The 17,691-nt window shown below is 32.9% G+C and overlaps 6 protein-coding genes and 1 pseudogene across 6 annotated transcripts in view; 4 read left to right on the plus strand and 3 right to left on the minus strand.

Moving 5' to 3' along the window:
* LOC119607410 (arylsulfatase J) overlaps positions 1-11,038 on the minus strand; it is a 71,788-nt gene extending 60,750 nt beyond the window's left edge. Inside the window, exon 1 of the mRNA XM_037961298.1 lies at positions 10,991-11,038. Coding sequence (XP_037817226.1) covers positions 10,991-11,038 — 48 coding nt within the window. The remainder of the gene's footprint in view (positions 1-10,990) is intronic.
* Positions 1,474-4,037, minus strand: LOC119607409 (transducin beta-like protein 3). Its single transcript, XM_037961296.1, has 2 exons — positions 3,912-4,037; positions 1,474-3,850 (listed from the first exon to the last, which is right to left on the minus strand). Exons 1-2 carry the CDS (start codon positions 3,935-3,937, stop codon positions 1,504-1,506), a joined length of 2,373 nt encoding a protein of 790 aa, XP_037817224.1. The 5' UTR covers positions 3,938-4,037; the 3' UTR covers positions 1,474-1,503.
* Positions 4,324-5,767, plus strand: LOC119607414 (proteasome subunit alpha type-3-like). The gene is made up of 3 exons (XM_037961307.1): positions 4,324-4,530; positions 4,601-5,169; positions 5,426-5,767. The coding sequence occupies exons 1-3, from the start codon at positions 4,510-4,512 to the stop codon at positions 5,595-5,597; spliced, it is 762 nt and encodes a 253-aa protein (XP_037817235.1). The 5' UTR covers positions 4,324-4,509; the 3' UTR covers positions 5,598-5,767.
* Positions 7,441-8,784, plus strand: LOC119607413 (peroxisomal (S)-2-hydroxy-acid oxidase GLO5-like). Its single transcript, XM_037961306.1, is given in 4 exon segments — positions 7,441-7,638; positions 7,703-7,975; positions 8,069-8,663; positions 8,665-8,784. Coding segments are annotated over 4 exon segments (1,110 nt in total). The 5' UTR covers positions 7,441-7,501; the 3' UTR covers positions 8,770-8,784.
* On the plus strand, positions 10,030-11,805 carry LOC119607412 (probable asparagine--tRNA ligase, mitochondrial). The gene is made up of 4 exons (XM_037961305.1): positions 10,030-10,187; positions 10,272-10,479; positions 10,548-10,774; positions 10,835-11,805. The coding sequence occupies exons 1-4, from the start codon at positions 10,098-10,100 to the stop codon at positions 11,693-11,695; spliced, it is 1,386 nt and encodes a 461-aa protein (XP_037817233.1). The 5' UTR covers positions 10,030-10,097; the 3' UTR covers positions 11,696-11,805.
* A 117-nt stretch (positions 11,806-11,922) lies between these two features.
* On the plus strand, positions 11,923-13,595 carry LOC119607417 (annotated as a pseudogene).
* A 399-nt stretch (positions 13,596-13,994) lies between these two features.
* On the minus strand, positions 13,995-17,064 carry LOC119607418 (peroxisome assembly factor 2-like). The gene is made up of 4 exons (XM_037961309.1): positions 16,372-17,064; positions 15,531-16,304; positions 14,149-15,397; positions 13,995-14,086 (listed from the first exon to the last, which is right to left on the minus strand). Exons 1-4 carry the CDS (start codon positions 16,813-16,815, stop codon positions 13,995-13,997), a joined length of 2,559 nt encoding a protein of 852 aa, XP_037817237.1. The 5' UTR covers positions 16,816-17,064.
* Between the last annotated feature and the right edge of the window lie 627 nt (positions 17,065-17,691).

A 17,691-nucleotide genomic window follows, 5' to 3' on the forward strand; every position in this document is an offset into this window, starting at 1 on the left:
CACATTTCTCTAGAAAAGTGTCTTCTATAGACACATTTCTATAGAATAGTGTCTTCTATAGACACATTTCTATAGAATAGTGTCTTCTATGACACATTTCTATAGAGAAGTGTCTTCTATAGACTCATTTTTATAGAAAATTGTCTTCTATAGACACATTTCTATAGAAAAGTGTCTTCTATAGACACATTTCTATAGAAAAGTGTCTTCTATAGACACATTTCTATAGAAAAGTGTCTTCTATAGAAACATTTCTATAGAAAAGAGTCTTCTATAGACACATTTCTATAGAAAAGAGTCTTCTTTAGAGACATTTCTATAGAAAAGTGTCTTCTATAGACACATTTCTATAGAAAATTGTCTTCTATAGACACATTTCTACAGAATAGCGTCTTCTATAAACGCATTTCTCTAGAAAAGTGTCTTCTATAGACACATTTCTATAGAATAGTGTCTTCTATAAACACATTTCTCTAGAAAAGTGTCTTCTATAGACACATTTCTATATAAAAGTGTCTTCTATAGAAAATGGTCTTTTATGGTATGTCTATAAACACATTTTTATAGAAAAGTTTTTCTCAAGACACATTCCTGCTGTAAAGTCTCCTGTAGACCCGTTTCTATATAAAAGTGTTTCCTGTTGCTACATTTATATAAAAAAGTGTCATCTCTAGAGGCATTTATGTAGTGTCTTCCCTAGACGTATTTTTTTCTGGTAGAAAAGTGTCCCCTGTAGACATATTTGTAAAGAAAAGTGTCTCCTGTAGAAATATGTCTGTAGAAAGATTCTTTTATAGAAAAACATTTTCTATAGACGTTTTTTCTAGACACAAATTTATATAAAAGAGTATCCTGTAGTTTCTTCTCTATAGAAAAGTGTATCCTGTAGACAAATTTATATAAACGAGTATCCAGTAGTTTCTTTTACATAAATGTGTCCACAGGAGAAACTTTTCTACGGATTTTTTTTTTAAATGTACCTATGTTTTGAAAAAAGTGGTATTTCGACAAATTTCTTTGGAAAATTTTCTTCTAATGACAAATTTCTATACAAATGTTTTTTCTAAACGAAATTCTTTCACATAGAATCATTTCACTTACCCCGACCTAAAATTTTTCACTATTTTCACCAGTCCTAATAAGTTTTACATTAATATATTTCCACTTTTTACACTTTAAAGCGCTTTTTTAATTTTTTACTTTATGAAGTTATTCTTCTTCTATTCTTCTTAAAAATTGTGCATTCACATGAGAATGATAGCTTGATATTGAATACGAAATATGTAAATAAACATATGAAAAACAAAACGTAAAATTATACGTGTTTTTTAAAGGAAATTTTTACACAAGTGTAAACTTACACAAAAATACACACGATACAAGAAAATTGTGAATTGGACAATTATGATACCAATTGAATGCGTTCTATTAACAAAACAAATAAAATCTCTTCCCAAACAAAATTCGTTTAAAGTTATAAAAATATTCAAATATATTTCTTCATTATATACTCTCAACAATAAAATCCAAAAATTGCAATTCTTTACTTAATTCTGTAATACGTTTAAAATGACGCTGTACATAGGGTGTAACAACTTCCACTAGATTTTTGGCATTTAGGGTCCGTTGCATTTTTGGTTCCACCAACATTTCCGCCAATAATTGCTGCAGCACTACACTGGAAACTTGAGAATGACGAGAATTACAACTCCATACCTTGACATGATCCAAAAGTGTTAACTTCTGATCATTATTTAGTTTAGATATCATTTCTTCTATTGTTTGAAAATCACGTTGTCTTATGTACTGATTTAGTATACTATAGGATACTTTAGGTTTGCCTAATTTAAGGGCTAACATAAAGGCCTTTTTCAATTGTTTATTTTGATGCAGCATTAATTGTAGGGCTTGTTCTTGTTGTAGCATTTCTTGACGCTTATCGATTTCGGTATTTTTACATTCCTCTGTTATATCCTTCCATTTTATAAGTTTGGAGTCGGCAGCAGCACTAAAGAAATATTTTTGAGTTTTGGAGGAAACGGCTAAAGACCAAACACGATCATCATGCTCATCAAGGGTTTGTATACAAGCATTTGTCTTGATGTTCCATAATTTGAGGAGACCATCCGATCCAGACGAAAGTATATATTTGCCATGATCAATAAATTCTGCTTTCAAGACGGTGGCAGATTGTTCCAAACGTTTGAGACAAGCCAGATTAGATAAAGACCACAAACGCAAACTGCAGTCAGAGGAAGTGGTTAAAACAACTTGATCTGTGGGTGAGAAACGTACACACCAAACACCACGTGTATGACCTTTTAAAGAGCCCAAAATGCTGTGAGTATCAGCAGACCATAGTTTGGCAGTTTTGTCTTGGGAGGCGGTGGCAATTATCTTATTATTAGGAGAAAACGCCACGCAATTGACCTCTTTGTCATGAGCAGCAGCTGCATATTTAACGGAAAATTCATATTCGCCTGTTTTGCCTTTTGTTTGGCCTTTCAAAGACCACACCTTTAAACTGCCACTCTGGCACACAGAGGCAAAGGCATTGTCACAGTGGTAGGCAAAACTTATGCAACCTATGGTGGCAGTATGACTATTTATATGCTTAGCCAAACAGACTAAATTGGCATTTTCCTTATCCAACTGCCAGAGTATTATGGTGAAATCTTTACCGGCCGACAAAAGTAATTTACTAGAACCCGGAGTGCTCAGAGACATAACAGTATCCTTGTGACCCATAACAATATTACAATTCATGTGCTGCTCAATATCATACAACTTTATATGCTTACTATTGGTAGCCATGGCCAGAAACTCTTCAGCTTCTCCCAGGAAACAAACATCAAGTATTTCATCATTAAAACCTATTAATTGTTTAAAACATTTAACCTTTTCCTTAGACACAATATCAAAAATTAAGATATTATGATCAGCGGTCACAAAGGCCAATTGTTTGTTAGTTATATTAAACATTAAATGGTTAATTTCATATTCCTCCTCTTGGCACTCTATGAGCGTAGATATTTTACTTGTTTTGCTGGCAATTTGTTTTAAATTGCCTTTTACACCGGCCACTATAATAGTTTCTGCATCTTTGTATACCACACCCACTAGCTCTTCATACATGGGTATTACTTTCATTTGTTTGCCATCCTGTAAACGCCAAACTATTAAAACCTTATCACGACTGGCACTAGCCATAAATTCACACTCTGCAGATTGATCGCTAAAAGCAAAACCGGTTACTTGTGATAAATGTCCCTTCATTTTGGCTTCCAATGTTTTTGTTTCATAATTCCATTTATATAGACAATTATCCGAGCCAGCAGCATATATTTCCTGTTTAGAAGGATTTGGATGAAACTGCAGCAGCACAGAGGGACCAGTAAACTCTTTTAATACCGCCAAACATCTGCTATTTTCATAATCCCATATACGCAACGTCGAATCAGCACCACTAGTACACACCAAACGTCCATCGGCATTGAAACACACTTTTACCACCGGTCCACGATGTTGACTTTTCCACAACTTTTCAATTTTGCCCGAAGATAAATGCCATAATCTTACCAAACTGCTGCGGTGCACTGTAACCATATATTCTTGTGTTGAAGACAAATCAAAACAATAGATTTGATCATCGGCTTCTTCTTCCACTTCATTATCAATTTTTTCTCCTTGTTCATTGTAATTTAAACCATAAGAACGTGCCACTAAGCCCGTTTCAACTTCTACTTTTGTTACCTCACTGCCATTCAAACAGTAAATCCATTTGCCATCTTTACTCCAGGCTACATCACCACCAGCATAGAAATTAGCATAACGCGTTTCCACCGCATAACTACAACAAACCACAACAAAGGATTAACAAGTGTTTGTTTATTGATAAATATATTTCTTACCTTTTTTCACTAATATTTAGCGACATTTTTCTTTTATTTTTTAATAAAACTGTTTAAAAAATCGTATTTTTAATCCGCGTGTAAAAAAACTACAAAATTCTTTCAGAAAAAATGTAAATAAAAGAAAATAAACATGTGCAGATATAAAGTTGCCAGATGTCATAAAGCTTTTTAATGAAAACATATGGTAGAGTTGCTAAGTCAAGAGTTCTTTGTGGGGTAAATGGGAATTGTTGGAAATTAAATATATAAAATTTAATAATAAATTATAGTTTATAACATTAATTTAAATATATCTACAAATAATAAATTATAAAAAGGAAGTAATGTGTAAAAATAATAGTGAATTAGTAAAAATTTTAGTTATCTTTTTATTTTAATTACAGCGATTTTTTTTAATGTTTAAATACAACGGTCTGGTAATATTTGTACAATGAAAAGTCAAAAAAAAAAATGACAGCATAACCTCAAAATAAACCAAACAAAAAGCCGTCAAATCATCATCCAAACAACTTGCAAAAAATACTCTAGTTTTTTTGCAAAAACCAAACTAAATTAATATTCTTAAAAATAAAAATCTGATAGTACTAAAATAAAAATGAGTTCAATTGGCACAGGAGTAAGTTCCAAAAAATAAACCTTATAAAATCAGGAATATATAGTAAAATTGCATTTTCTTTTGTTTACAGTACGATTTATCTGCCTCACAATTCTCACCGGACGGACGGGTATTCCAAATTGATTATGCTGGTAAGGCGGTGGAGAAAAGTGGCACTGTTATAGGTTTACGCGGCAAAGACAGTGTTATTTTAGCAGTTGAAAAAATTGTCACCAGCACCTTATACGAAGAAGATGCTGGAGCACGCATTTTTACGGTGGATAAAAATATCGGTTTAGCTATAGCTGGTCTCTTAGCTGATGGTCGTTATATTGTGGATATAGCACGTCAAGAGGCTGCCAACTATCGCCAACAGTTTGAACGCACTATACCCTTGAAACAATTGACCGAACGTATTGCTGCCTATGTTCACGCTTATACTTTATACAGTGCTGTCAGACCTTTTGGTGTGTCAGTTTTACTCTCTGCCTGGGATGAAGATCAAGGTGCACAATTGTATAAAATTGAACCTTCTGGCTCGTCGTTTGGTTATTTCGCCTGTGCCAGCGGTAAAGCTAAACAACAGGCTAAAACTGAAATGGAGAAATTCAATTTCCCTGAAATGTCCACAGAGGATTTAGTACAAAATGCTGGTAAAATGTAAGTTATTCTAAGAAACAAGTAAGAAAGTATTGTCGGACCGGCTAAGATCTTATAATAGGAGGTTTTTCAAGGAATTTGTTGAATTTGTCACAGTGTTGATCTCTACACAATTTAATCGGATAAATTTGTTTTTAAATTTGACTGAAATTTTTATGCAGTTGTATACGAACTGTTGCGAAGGAAACCTTTTGACTAGCCAAGGGTCATTTATAGACTAACCCTCATTTAATTTATATTATTTTTTATATTTCAGCATCTACCAAGTTCACGATGAGTTAAAGGACAAAGATTTCCGCTATGAAATGAGTTTGGTGGGTAAAGAAACCAATGGCTTGCATCGTATTAATCCAGTGCCCTGGCATAAAATGGCCATTGAAGCTGGAGAAGCATTCAAAAATGAAGATGATAGTGATAATGAAATTTAATTTCTCTCTAAACATTTTTTCTAATATTTTATATAATTTTTGCGTAAAATTAAAAAAAAAACACATTAATTTGTATTAAATTATATGGTCTTTGTTTTGAGAACGCAGATTTGAAACAAATTTGTATAAGCTGTAATCGCGGTAAGGTAATAAACTATTAATTGAAAAAAGTTTAGTTTTATTTAGATCCTAACTAGAACCGGGTCGCGTTGCTGGTATAAAGTATGTTGTCGTTTTACCTATCAGTTTACATTCATTTGTGACAGTAGCTAAAATTGTTTTTTTCTTTCAACTTTCTTCGATTTATGATAGATTGCTGTGTATAGATAGGTTGATAGATAAATAGTTACTTACTTATTTACTTACTTACTTACTTACTTACTTACTTACTTACTTACTTACTTACTTACTTACTTACGTACTTACTTACTTACTTACTTACTTACTTACTTACTTACTTACTTACTACTACTTACTTACTTACTTACTTACTTACTTACTTACTTACTTACTTACTTACTTACTTACTCACTTCTTACTTACATACTTACTTACATACTTACTTACTTACTACTTACTTACTTACTTACTTACTTACTTACTTACTTACTTACTTACTTACACTTACTTACTTACTTACTTTACTTACTTACTTACTTACTTACTTACTTACTTACTTACTTACTTACTTACTTACTTACTTACTTACTTACTTACTTACTTTACTTACTTACTTACTTACTTACTTACTTACTTACTTACTTACTTACTTACTACTTACTTACTTACTTACTTACTTACTTACTTACTTACTTACTTACTTACTTACTTACTTACTTACTTACTACTTACTTACTTACTTACTTACGTACTTACTTACTTACTTTACTTACTTACTTACTTACTTACTTACTTACTTACTTACTTACTTACTTACTTACTTACTTCTTACTTACTTACTTACTTAACTTACCTTACTTACTTACTTACTTACTTACTTACTTACTTACTTACTACTTTACTTACTTTACTTACTTACTACTTACTTACTTACTTACTTACTTACTACCTTTTACTTACTTACTTACTTACTTACTTACTTACTTACTTACTTACTTACTTCTTACTTATACTTACTACTTACTTACTTACTTACTTACTTACTTACTTACTTCTACTTACTTACTTACTTACTTACTTACTTACTTACTTACTTACTTACTTACTTACTTACTTACTTACTTACTTACTTACTTACTTACTTACTTACTACTTACTTACTTACTACTACTTACTTACTTACTTACTTACTTACTTACTTACTTACTACTTACTTACTTACTTACTTACTTACTTACTTACTCTTACTTACTTACTTACTTACTTACTTACTTACTTACTTACTTACTTACTTACTTACTTACTTACTTACTTACTTACTTACTTACTTACTTACTACTTACTTACTTCTTACTTACTTACTTACTTACTTACTTACTTACTTACTTACTTACTTACTTACTTACTTACTTACTTACTTACTTACTTACTTACTTACTACTTACTTACTTACTTACTTACTTACTACTTACTTACTTACTTACTTACTTACTTACTTACTTACTTACTTACTTACATATCCCTAAGTGTAGTGTCATCATCTACCTCATTTTGTATATAAAACATTTTCTTTTTACGAGAAAAGCAATATACATTTATTATTCCATAGGTTTATTATTATGGTTGATAAGAAATCTTATCAATGTTATTGTTATTCATTAAATAGAAGCTGCATCTATTATCTAGCGACTATTAAAATAAAATTATTTAAATTAGTCCAAATACAGACTTTAAAACAGAAACATCGCTAGACTTATTAAAATTCAGTAAAACTTAAGAAAAATATGGCTGCCCCCTATGTGTGTGTTACCGATTTCGAGGAAAGGGCTCATCAAATTATAGAAAAAAAGGCTTTGGATTATTATCGTAGCGGAGCGGGAGAACAGTTTAGTTTGAATTTAAATAGAGAAGCTTTTAGAAGGTGAGATTATTTACATAAGTTTGTACTTATGTATGTATGTAATAAATAATTTAAATTATTAAAGATTACGTATACGTCCCCGTTGTTTGCGAGATGTTTCCCAAGTGGATACTACGTGTCGACTATTAGGTTGTGATCTAAAGTGGCCGGTGGGTATTGCTCCAACAGCCATGCAAAAAATGGCTCACCCAGATGGTGAGGGTGGTAATGCTAAAGCGGCTGGTGAAATGGGTTCCATATTCATTTTAAGTACTTTAGCTACCATGTCCATAGAAGAAGTGGCTCAAGCTGCTCCATTTACCAATAAATGGTTTCAATTATATGTGTATAAAGATCGGTAGGTATTAATAAAATTACCTCTTGAAAATTATAGTCCCAATAAATGTGCCCATTATTTTAAATTATTTTTTATTTTTTCATTCTCTCGCAGTTCCCTGACGGAAAAACTAGTGCGACGTGTAGAGAAATGTAATTACAAAGCCATAGTACTCACTATAGATGCCCCTATCTTTGGCCAAAGATGGTCTGATGTACGCAACAACTTTAGTTTACCATCTCATCTACGTTTGGCCAATTTCGAGGCACAATCTTCACAATCGGATGGTGTACACAGTGAAGTGGGTACATCGGGCATTAATGAATATGTAGCCAGTCAATTTGATGCTACCCTCACCTGGAAAGATGTTAAATGGTTGGTGAACCTTACATATCTTCCAGTAATTGTTAAAGGCATTTTAACGGCTGAAGATGCAATTTTAGCGCGAGAATTTGGCTGTGCCGGTGTTATTGTTTCTAATCATGGTGCCCGTCAATTGGATAGTGTACCAGCAGCTATAGAAGCTTTACCGGAAGTGGTTAAAGCTGTGGGTGATGATATGGTTGTAATGTTAGATGGTGGTGTACGTCATGGAAATGATGTTTTTAAAGCTTTGGCTATGGGTGCAAAAATGGTATTTCTGGGACGTCCTGCCGTTTGGGGTCTGGGCTGTGGCGGTGAAGCTGGCGTTAAAAATATGTTGGAAGTGCTTAAAAAAGGATTTTGATATCACAATGGCCTTGGCAGGTTGTCAGAAATTAAGCGATATTAAGGGAAATATGGTGGTGCATGAATCTGTTTATGCTAAATTGTAAATTAGTTTTTGAAATAAATAATTATAATAAATCGTAGTTTTTATTTAAAGAATATTAAGAAATGAGATGAGGTTTCTATCTATCTATCTATCTATCTATCTATCTATCTATCTATCTATCTATCTATCTATCTATCTATCTATCTATCTATCTATCTATCTATCTATCTATCTATCTATCTATCTAGCTATCTATCTATCTATCTATCTATCTATCTATCTATCTATCTATCTATCTATCTATCTATCTATCTATCTATCTATCTATCTATCTATCTATCTATCTATCTATATCTATCTATCTATCTATCTATCTATCTATCTATCTATCTATCTATCTATCTATCTATCTATTTATTTATCTATCTATCTATCTATCTATCTATCTATCTATCTATCTATCTATCTATCTATCTATCTATCTATCTATCTATCTATCTATCTATCTATCTATCTATCTATCTATCTATCTATCTATCTATCTATTTATCTATCTATCTATCTATCTATCTATCTATCTATCTATCTATCTATCTATCTATCTATCTATCTATCTATCTATCTATCTATCCATCTATCTATCTATCTATCTATCTATCTATCTATCTATCTATCTATCTATCTATCTATCTATCTATCTATCTATCTATTTATTTATCTATCTATCTATCTATCTATCTATCTATCTATCTATCTATCTATCTATCTATCTATCTATCTATCTATCTATCTATCTATCTATCTATCTATCTATCTATCTATCTATCTATCTATCTATCTATCTATCTATCTATCTATCTATCTATCTATCTATCTATCTATCTACTATCTATCTATCTATCTATCTATCTATCTATCTTCTATCTATCTATCTATCTATCAGCTATCTAATTCTATCTATCTATCTATCTATCTATCTATCTATCTATCTATCTATCTATCTATCTTACTATCTATCTATCTATCTATCTATCTATCTATCTATCTATCTATCGATCATCTATCTATCTATCTATCTAGCTATCTATCTATCTATCTAGCACTATCTATCTATATATCTATACTATCAATCTATCTACCTATCTATCCATCTATCTATATATGCAGTACGCTTTTTTACAGATTCTGTATTTCTAATTCAAAAAATAACGTTTTTATTAAACTAGTTTCGAAACACCCTGTTGCTGTTAATAACATTTCACATAAACGCTTAATAACATACAATTACTGTCAGTCAGCTGTTGTTGATTTTGCAACATATCCCGGCTGTCATAATAAATAATTTGCTTTAAGATTTTTTTTCACAAAAATCTTCAATCTTTCTTTACAATGTTATTAATTAAAAGATCTTGTAGCAATTTTCAGCGTATTAATTTAATACCTAAAACAAAAGAGCCTGGGGATTCAGTAGGTGTACGAGTAAGTATTCCATAAACTACCTAATTTACACCAATTGTGAGGTTATAACGGAATTGTATTTACACATCTTTCTGCTCCGCTTAGGGTTGGATAAAAAACATAAGAAAATTAAAAAATAACATCTTTTTGGATATAAATGATGGTTCAACAGCACAAAAATTTCAAATAGTTTTACCCAAAACTGAAGCCATTAAATCTATAACGGCCGGCAGTTTAGTTAAGGCCAGCGGTAAAGTGCAGTTGGCTCCTCATGGTCATTATGAATTGCATGCTCAAGAAGTGGATGTGATAGGTGTAAATATATTACTGTTTAGAACCTTGATAAAAAGAAAAACTAATTGTTTGTTTGTAAATATGTAGCTGATGGTCATTTAACGGATGGTTTCCCTTTTTCTCCCAAACAACAACATGCTCCTGAATATGTGCGAGATTATTTGCATTTACGTTCGCGCATAGATATTGTAGCTGCCACTATGCGTTTAAGACATAAGGCTCAAAAGGCTTTACATGATTTTATGGATGAACATGATTTTGTGCAGATAAATACACCCGTTTTGACCACAAACGATTGCGAGGGAGCGGGAGAGGTTGTATTATTTTTATATTGACATTTTATTTGAAATTCTAAATTTGTTTTAAACTTTCAGGTCTTTACCGTAAAACCTGATTCCCAGGAACTACTAAAACAAATGTCTCGTCCTGAAGTAAGCTTGGATCATAGTTATTTCGATTCCCAGGTTTATTTAACCGTTTCTGGTCAATTGCATTTAGAATCCATGTCTTATGGCTTAGGCAATACTTACTGTTTGGGTCCTGCTTTTAGAGCGGAAAATTGTAAATCTCCCCTGCATTTATCCGAATTTTATATGTTTGAAGCTGAGCTAGTCTACCTGGAGCACATACAGCAACTCTGTTCATTTATAGAGCGAATGCTCAAGGTAACAACAAAACAATTGCTTGACAATAATGCCCAAGATGTGGAGTTTTGCCAGAAAAAGAATTTGGGTGAAGCAGTGACATTCCATTGGCTAGATCAATCATGGCCTGTACTCAGCTATAAAGAGGCTTTGGCTATAATTATGGAAAATAAAAAGAAATTCAAAACTGCCGTAACACCCAATGAGGGATTCTCAAAAGAACAAGAACTCTACCTGGTGGAACACTGTAAAAGTCCAGTATTTGTGGTGGATTGGCCGGCGAATCAAAAACCCTTCTACATGAAGCAATCACGTGAAGATCCTTCATTGGTACATGCTTTAGATCTGCTCATGCCTACAGTGGGTGAGCTGTGTGGTGGCAGTTTGCGTGAAAATGATGAAAAAATTCTAAGGAACCATCCTCAGTTACCTCAAGGTTTAGACTGGTATTTGGAACTACGTAAATTTGGCGGTCTACCAACTGGTGGCTTTGGCATGGGTTTCGAACGTTATTTGCAATTATTGACAGGTGTTAAGAATATTCGAGATGTTATATCTTTTCCAAGATATCCTCATAGTTGTAAAATGTAAATTGTTATTGTACGTTTATTATTTTTAAGTAATAAATTGTTAAAATGGATTTTTTTTATTTTACTTCAAAATGTGAAATTTTTATAATAAAAAATGGACGTCAGTTAAAAAAATGTCTTTATAACAACTCTGTATTACTTAATGTAAAAGAACTACCAGATGTAAAAGTTTTTGCAACATAACATATATGTGGCAGCTCTTGTGAGTTAAACAATTGCAGGTTTGTTATAAAACTGACATTTATTAAGAAAAGAAGAAGACACAAAAAAACTTGTAAAAACAGAAGAAATATTAAAATTCCATAAAAATTAACAAATTATCACAAATTTCTACAATAATTTTAATGTATTAAATAGATTTTAATACAAAAAATGGCTAATAGCTATGAAATACCTTCATGGTAAGTAATTGCTTTGAAAAACTAATAAAAAACGAAATTAATTTTCCTTGCTGCACAAAAAGGGCCGGCAAGCCACCAACTGGTTTGCATTTGGATGTTTTAAAGGATGATAAACTTGTACAGAAACTAATGGTGGATGAAAAGAAATGTTATTTATTTGGGCGTAATGCACAAATGAATGATTTTTGCATAGATCATGCTTCCTGCTCGCGGGTACATGCCGCTTTTGTGTATCACAAGCATTTGAATATAGCATATTTGGTGGACTTGGGTTCTAGTATGTTGTATATAAATTATTTTTTTATATAGAGCGTAAAGTGATTTTCTTATTTCATTTAAGCTCATGGCACTTATATAGGCACCATGCGTTTAGAGGCCCACAAACCTACCCAGTTGCATGTTAATAGCACTTTTCATTTTGGTGCCTCTACTAGGCGCTATATTTTACGTGAAAGACCCTCGGCCGGTCAACGTAATAGTATAATGGAGGATATACCCATGAATGAAACTAGTGATGGAGCATTATTGGGTTTGCCCGAAACACAAACTGAATTGGATGTAAGTTTGAGAAATTTTAGATTTTTTATGAATTTTCTTAATTTTTATATCCATTGCAGAATCTCACGGAATATAATACTGCACATAATAGAAGAATTTCCATGCTAGGTATAGCCGATGATATACGAAAGGTAAATTGGAATTAAATTCCCACAAAAATAAAGAATAGAGTTTAATATTTTTAAATCCTAAAAGAAATCGTCACGCAAACGCCGCAATGTTACCTTAATGATGAGGAAATTATCATAAATCCCGAAGATGTTGATCCCAATGTTGGACGTTTCCGCAACTTAGTACAAACCACTGTGGTGCCGGCTAAACGAGCTCGTTACGATGGCTCTAATATGGGTATATCAGCTACTACCACAACAGCCTCTACAGCGAGCCATAATAATCTTACACACACAAGCAGCCATCAATTATTCCAACAAAATTATCAGGAGCACATGAAAAGTTCTTGGTAATAATCCCAATTCACCTACAATGCTACGCCTTCCTCGCCCACATCTTTGTATCAGGTTTACCGGCTGCAAGCGCACATGATAGTCATGCCTCTAGATCTACATCGGCAGAATTTGATGTTTCTGGTCCTTTGGCTATTGGTGCCAAATTGGGGTTGCTGTTACCAAATCCAGCGCCGGATGTAAAACCTATAGCAGAGACGGTCAGTGCGACGCCTATGAATTCTGGTGTGGCACACAAATTAGCATTGGCTAATGCAAATGGTAAGTTTATGAGCGAGACATTGACGATTAGCTCTATAACCTATACTATACTTTTATATCTTTCCAGTACGCTATGAGGATCCTCATCATCATCATCATATCGCCGCCGATGTATCTAATAGTTCTGGTCCTCAAAAGAAGAAATATGCCAAAGAAGCTTGGCCTGGACGTAAACCAATGCTGGGTTCTTTATAACCACAAATTTGTTTAAATATGATTCATTACAATTAATTATATAATTATTTCTTTCTTTCTTTTTCGTTCTTTTTTACTTTACATATAAAATTATTTATAATTACCTTTGTGTATGCAAGAATATATTGATAAAATTGTGTTAAATTGAGAAAATATAGACATAAAAAGCTTTTAATTAAAACCAGATATTGAAATCATAGCATGATTGAAATCAAAGTATAACATTGAAATTGTAAAAAACTATTAACAATTTATTAATAAAAAATTAAATAAATAACAAAACCAACAACCCTAAAACCAAGTACCAAATTACTCAGAAATCTATAAAAATTTTTGGGCTTAAAAACCATTGTGATCAAATGTTTAAGTTTCAAACACTATAGGAGGACTTTAGTTTATTAAATACTCCAAGTCCTGTCTACTAATAGAGGTACAAATTTACCAAATGATCTGGTAAATCTTCGACCTCCACCACCACATTATCGGACACCAAGTCTTCATCTTTTAAATCGCCTGAATAACAAAAAACGAAGTGTTTATTTTATTTATAACATAAGACATAACATTCCGCTTACCCTTCATATGGCGGTCTATGGTCCTTCGCACCGCCGACAACCAAGCATTCGAGCATATTGAATACAAATCCGCACCCGACATTTCTCCCTTAAGTTTTTCCGCTATCTCTTGCATATTACAGTTATTGGCCAACTTGAAACGTCTTGTTTGAGCCTGCAAAACCGAAGCCTTGTCATCAGCCGTTGAACAAGGACCCACATAGAATAATTTATCAAAACGTCCGGGTCTTAAAAGTGCAGGATCTATTAAATCCGGACGATTAGTGGCAGCTAATATAAATATAGGTTTACTGGCATCACCACCCATGCCATCCATTTCAGCTAAAAGCTGAGACACAACACGATCCATAACACCACCCGAATCACCCGCAACACCACGATTTGGAGCCAAAGAATCCAATTCATCCAAAAATAAAACACAAGGTGCTGCCGAACGAGCACGAGCGAAAACTTCTCTGACATTCTGCTCACTTTGGCCCACATACATGTTAAGTAGTTCAGGGCCCTGTACCGATAGGAAACTTAAATTACATTCCGTAGCCACAGCCTTGGCCACTAAAGTCTTGCCTGTGCCGGGTGGACCATAAAGCAAAATACCCGAACGCCTTAGGTTTTTACCCATCAAATGAACATGTTTAAGAGGCAAACCTATGCTAGATTGTATTTCATCTTTCAATTTAGCCAAACCTCCTATATCCGACCACAATACCTTGGGCACTTTGGGTGCACCCAAACTATCAGCAAAGGAAGCCTGCATTATATTCAAATAATAAGCAAAATGCTCGAAACTAAGTTTCTTTGCCTCCTCCTCTCTCTGTTGGCGCACAGCATTATTATGCAACAGCTGTAAGTCACCCAAAAGAAATCCTTGCGATTTATCCGCCACTTCACGTAAAACTTTCTTAGTTCCCTGCCAATCTGTTTGCAATTTATTTAAATATCTTTCCTGCATATCCAGCTCATAGAGCGGCAAATGCTCCAAGTCTCTCAAATTAAAGACTTTATTCTTAAACAATTCCTTTTTGTGCAACCATTTTAAAATTTCATATCTTTCTTCCTTTGTGGGCATTTCAATGCGTATAACTTCCAAAAACATACGCTGTATCATGGGTTTAATATGTTTATCACTGGTCAGGGCGACAATGACCACTGGATGTTTACGATTATGGGTGAAAAGTTCCTGGGTTTGCACTTGAAAAGCAGCTAAGAGACGTAAATCTTCGTTGCCCTCATTGTCGATGCCGAAAATCTGTGGAAAGATTTCAGCAAAGTTTTTTTTTATGAATTTCATAAAATTTTAAAGAATTTTCATAAATTTCGAAAAATTCCATATTAATTTTAAATTTTCGAAATATTTTAAATTGAATATTTCAGAGACTCACCTCAAAATTATGAAAACATATCAGCAGCGGTTCACTTATTTGGCTCTTGGCAAAAACTGCCTTCAATTTCATTTCCGTATGCGAAGGAACTTGCGAGACAATCTCGGCACAATCCACTCCAAACAAATGCATGCCCAAGTCACGGGCCACTGCATTTACCAGTTTCGTTTTACCAGCACCCCTTTCAGCCTGTAAAATGAACATGGGATAGATATGTTTCGAAGATAAACAAGTGGATTTGCGTGGCAAAAAAGCATCTATGGAGGAGCGTAGAGAATCATAGGACGCTTGCAAACCCAAAGGATAACCTTCCGCAATGCACAAATCATCTAAAGATTGACGTGGTAAGAATTGATGAGTATGAGCTATTTGGACAAGATTTGTAAAACCTTTAGCTACCACCGCCTGCATTTCAAATTCACTGCCCTTCACCTCTAAGTGGACACAACGAAAGTGGACAAATTTCATGTAGGCAAATATTAGATAGTAATGAGCATATTGTGAGGTGCCTATTAGATCAGCATTGACTTCTATGCGATACGTATGGCCACGATGTAAAATACGTGGAGTATTAAAGTAATTACTCAATATTAGTTCCGAAACTTCGGCCGGTAATTCATAAGGATTGGCAAGAAGATAGACATGTGCCTTAATGGCTATATTAGGTATAGTTTGCTGCTCATTGAGATGATCTAATTTAGCCCAAAGTTTAGTTCTATTAATATGGGCATTGTTGACATTAAAACGATCCATTAAATTCGAAAAGAAGTTTTCCTGTAAAAGAAACAAAAAAACATGATTTTAGTATCAAAAATATTCTTAATACTATAGATAGCATTACCTGTATAAATACACAATTAGTTTGACACACTTTCAAGGGTCTTATTTGCGCCACCAAGGTATGTGGCGCCTGATTAAGCATTTGTTTTAATAAAGTTTCACTTTCTTTCTTCTCCTCTCCATTGCTTAAATGTTGTTGCTGTTGTTGTCCCGTTTGTCTACCACAACTTACTATCAAATTTACAAAATTAACTTCCTCCGATTCGGCATATTCTTCATAAATATCCTCCGAGGTAAATATAATATGTTCCGATTTAATTAATTCGTTTTTAATCAAATGTTCGTACAAAGTATTTGGTATGGCTACTAAACGATATTTATCCTTGTAATATTTCATATAACGTTGATAAATGGCATATTGCAAGTAACCCGGATAAATATACCAAGCGTATTTAGGATATAGTATAGAAACGGCTCCATTATAGGCTTCTATGAGTTCACGCATACGGCCGCTATAGCTGTAGAGGGTGGTTGTTGGAAGTCCATTGTCGATGGAACGTTTTGCAGATGATTTTTTCTAGATTTTTTTAATTAAGAAATTGTTATTAGAATTTAAAAGGAGTAGATTTTGGGTACTTGCTAAAAAATGAACATGCTAAATTTAATTTATATTTAGTAGAATGCATCATTATTTTCGTATAAAGAACAGGTAACCGCTATAACGTTCTGATTTATATCCGGCATGTGAACTTGGAGCAGTGATGCCAAGTGTAGGGATTTTTCCCTTTTTGTAGGGATTTTTTTCAAAAATTTCACGTGTAGGGAAAAAGGGAAAGATTTCTTACTATTGTCAAATTGTAGGGATTTTTCAATTTCATAGTTTTTAACAACTAAAAATATACCCTTTCATGTATTAAACTTTAAAATTAAAATGAAATCAGTTTTAAGTGTATCGTTAGTAAAAATTCCGCTTGTAATTTCTACAATATATGTACCTACATATCGCTACAAGACTGGCATAATCCAAAATTCGGGTTTCTTGAACTGAGGTCTACAAACATGCGACATACTAAAATCTTTCATTTAGATTTAATGTTCTGAAAATTTATAAAAGTAAACCGCAAAAAGTAAACGCAAAAGTAAACGCGAAAGTAAACCTTAAAAAACATAAAATAAATTTTTAATATCGAATCGTGATACTGCCATAAATCTTTCAATTGTCTTGTTTTTTTAATCTTAACTGAAGAGTCAGGCTTGGAAGATTTGTATTATGTAAATTAAAAGAAAAAAATTTAAATTCTAGAAATTTCATTCCTAAAAATTAAAAATAATACATATATATGTATATATGTATATTATAAAACGGAGCTAATATTTTAGA

The sequence above is a fragment of the Lucilia sericata genome, unplaced genomic scaffold (genome assembly GCF_015586225.1).
Source record: "Lucilia sericata isolate MDLA Ls3-8-SP2 unplaced genomic scaffold, ASM1558622v1 Contig000692F_arrow, whole genome shotgun sequence".
Classification (NCBI taxonomy): domain Eukaryota; kingdom Metazoa; phylum Arthropoda; class Insecta; order Diptera; family Calliphoridae; genus Lucilia; species Lucilia sericata.

Bases quoted from the DNA above. Each gene is read 5' to 3' on its own strand.
- LOC119607409 (XM_037961296.1), bottom strand. From the start codon at position 3,937: ATGTCGCTAAATATTAGTGAAAAAAG. The intron at 3,851-3,911 runs GTAAGAAATATA...GGTTTGTTGTAG, and splicing joins CTAAATATTAGTGAAAAAAG to TTATGCGGTGGAAACGCGTT.
- LOC119607414 (XM_037961307.1), top strand. From the start codon at position 4,510: ATGAGTTCAATTGGCACAGGA. The intron at 4,531-4,600 runs GTAAGTTCCAAA...TTTTGTTTACAG, and splicing joins TGAGTTCAATTGGCACAGGA to TACGATTTATCTGCCTCACA. The intron at 5,170-5,425 runs GTAAGTTATTCT...TTTATATTTCAG, and splicing joins GTACAAAATGCTGGTAAAAT to CATCTACCAAGTTCACGATG.
- LOC119607412 (XM_037961305.1), top strand. From the start codon at position 10,098: ATGTTATTAATTAAAAGATCTTGTAGCAATTTTCAGCGTATTAATTTA. The intron at 10,188-10,271 runs GTAAGTATTCCA...TGCTCCGCTTAG, and splicing joins GGGATTCAGTAGGTGTACGA to GGTTGGATAAAAAACATAAG. The intron at 10,480-10,547 runs GTGTAAATATAT...GTAAATATGTAG, and splicing joins TCAAGAAGTGGATGTGATAG to CTGATGGTCATTTAACGGAT.
- LOC119607418 (XM_037961309.1), bottom strand. From the start codon at position 16,815: ATGCGTGAACTCATAGAAGCCTATAATGGAGCCGTTTCTATACTATAT. The intron at 16,305-16,371 runs GTAATGCTATCT...TTTCTTTTACAG, and splicing joins CTAATTGTGTATTTATACAG to GAAAACTTCTTTTCGAATTT. The intron at 14,087-14,148 runs GTAAGCGGAATG...TTTGTTATTCAG, and splicing joins CATAGACCGCCATATGAAGG to GCGATTTAAAAGATGAAGAC.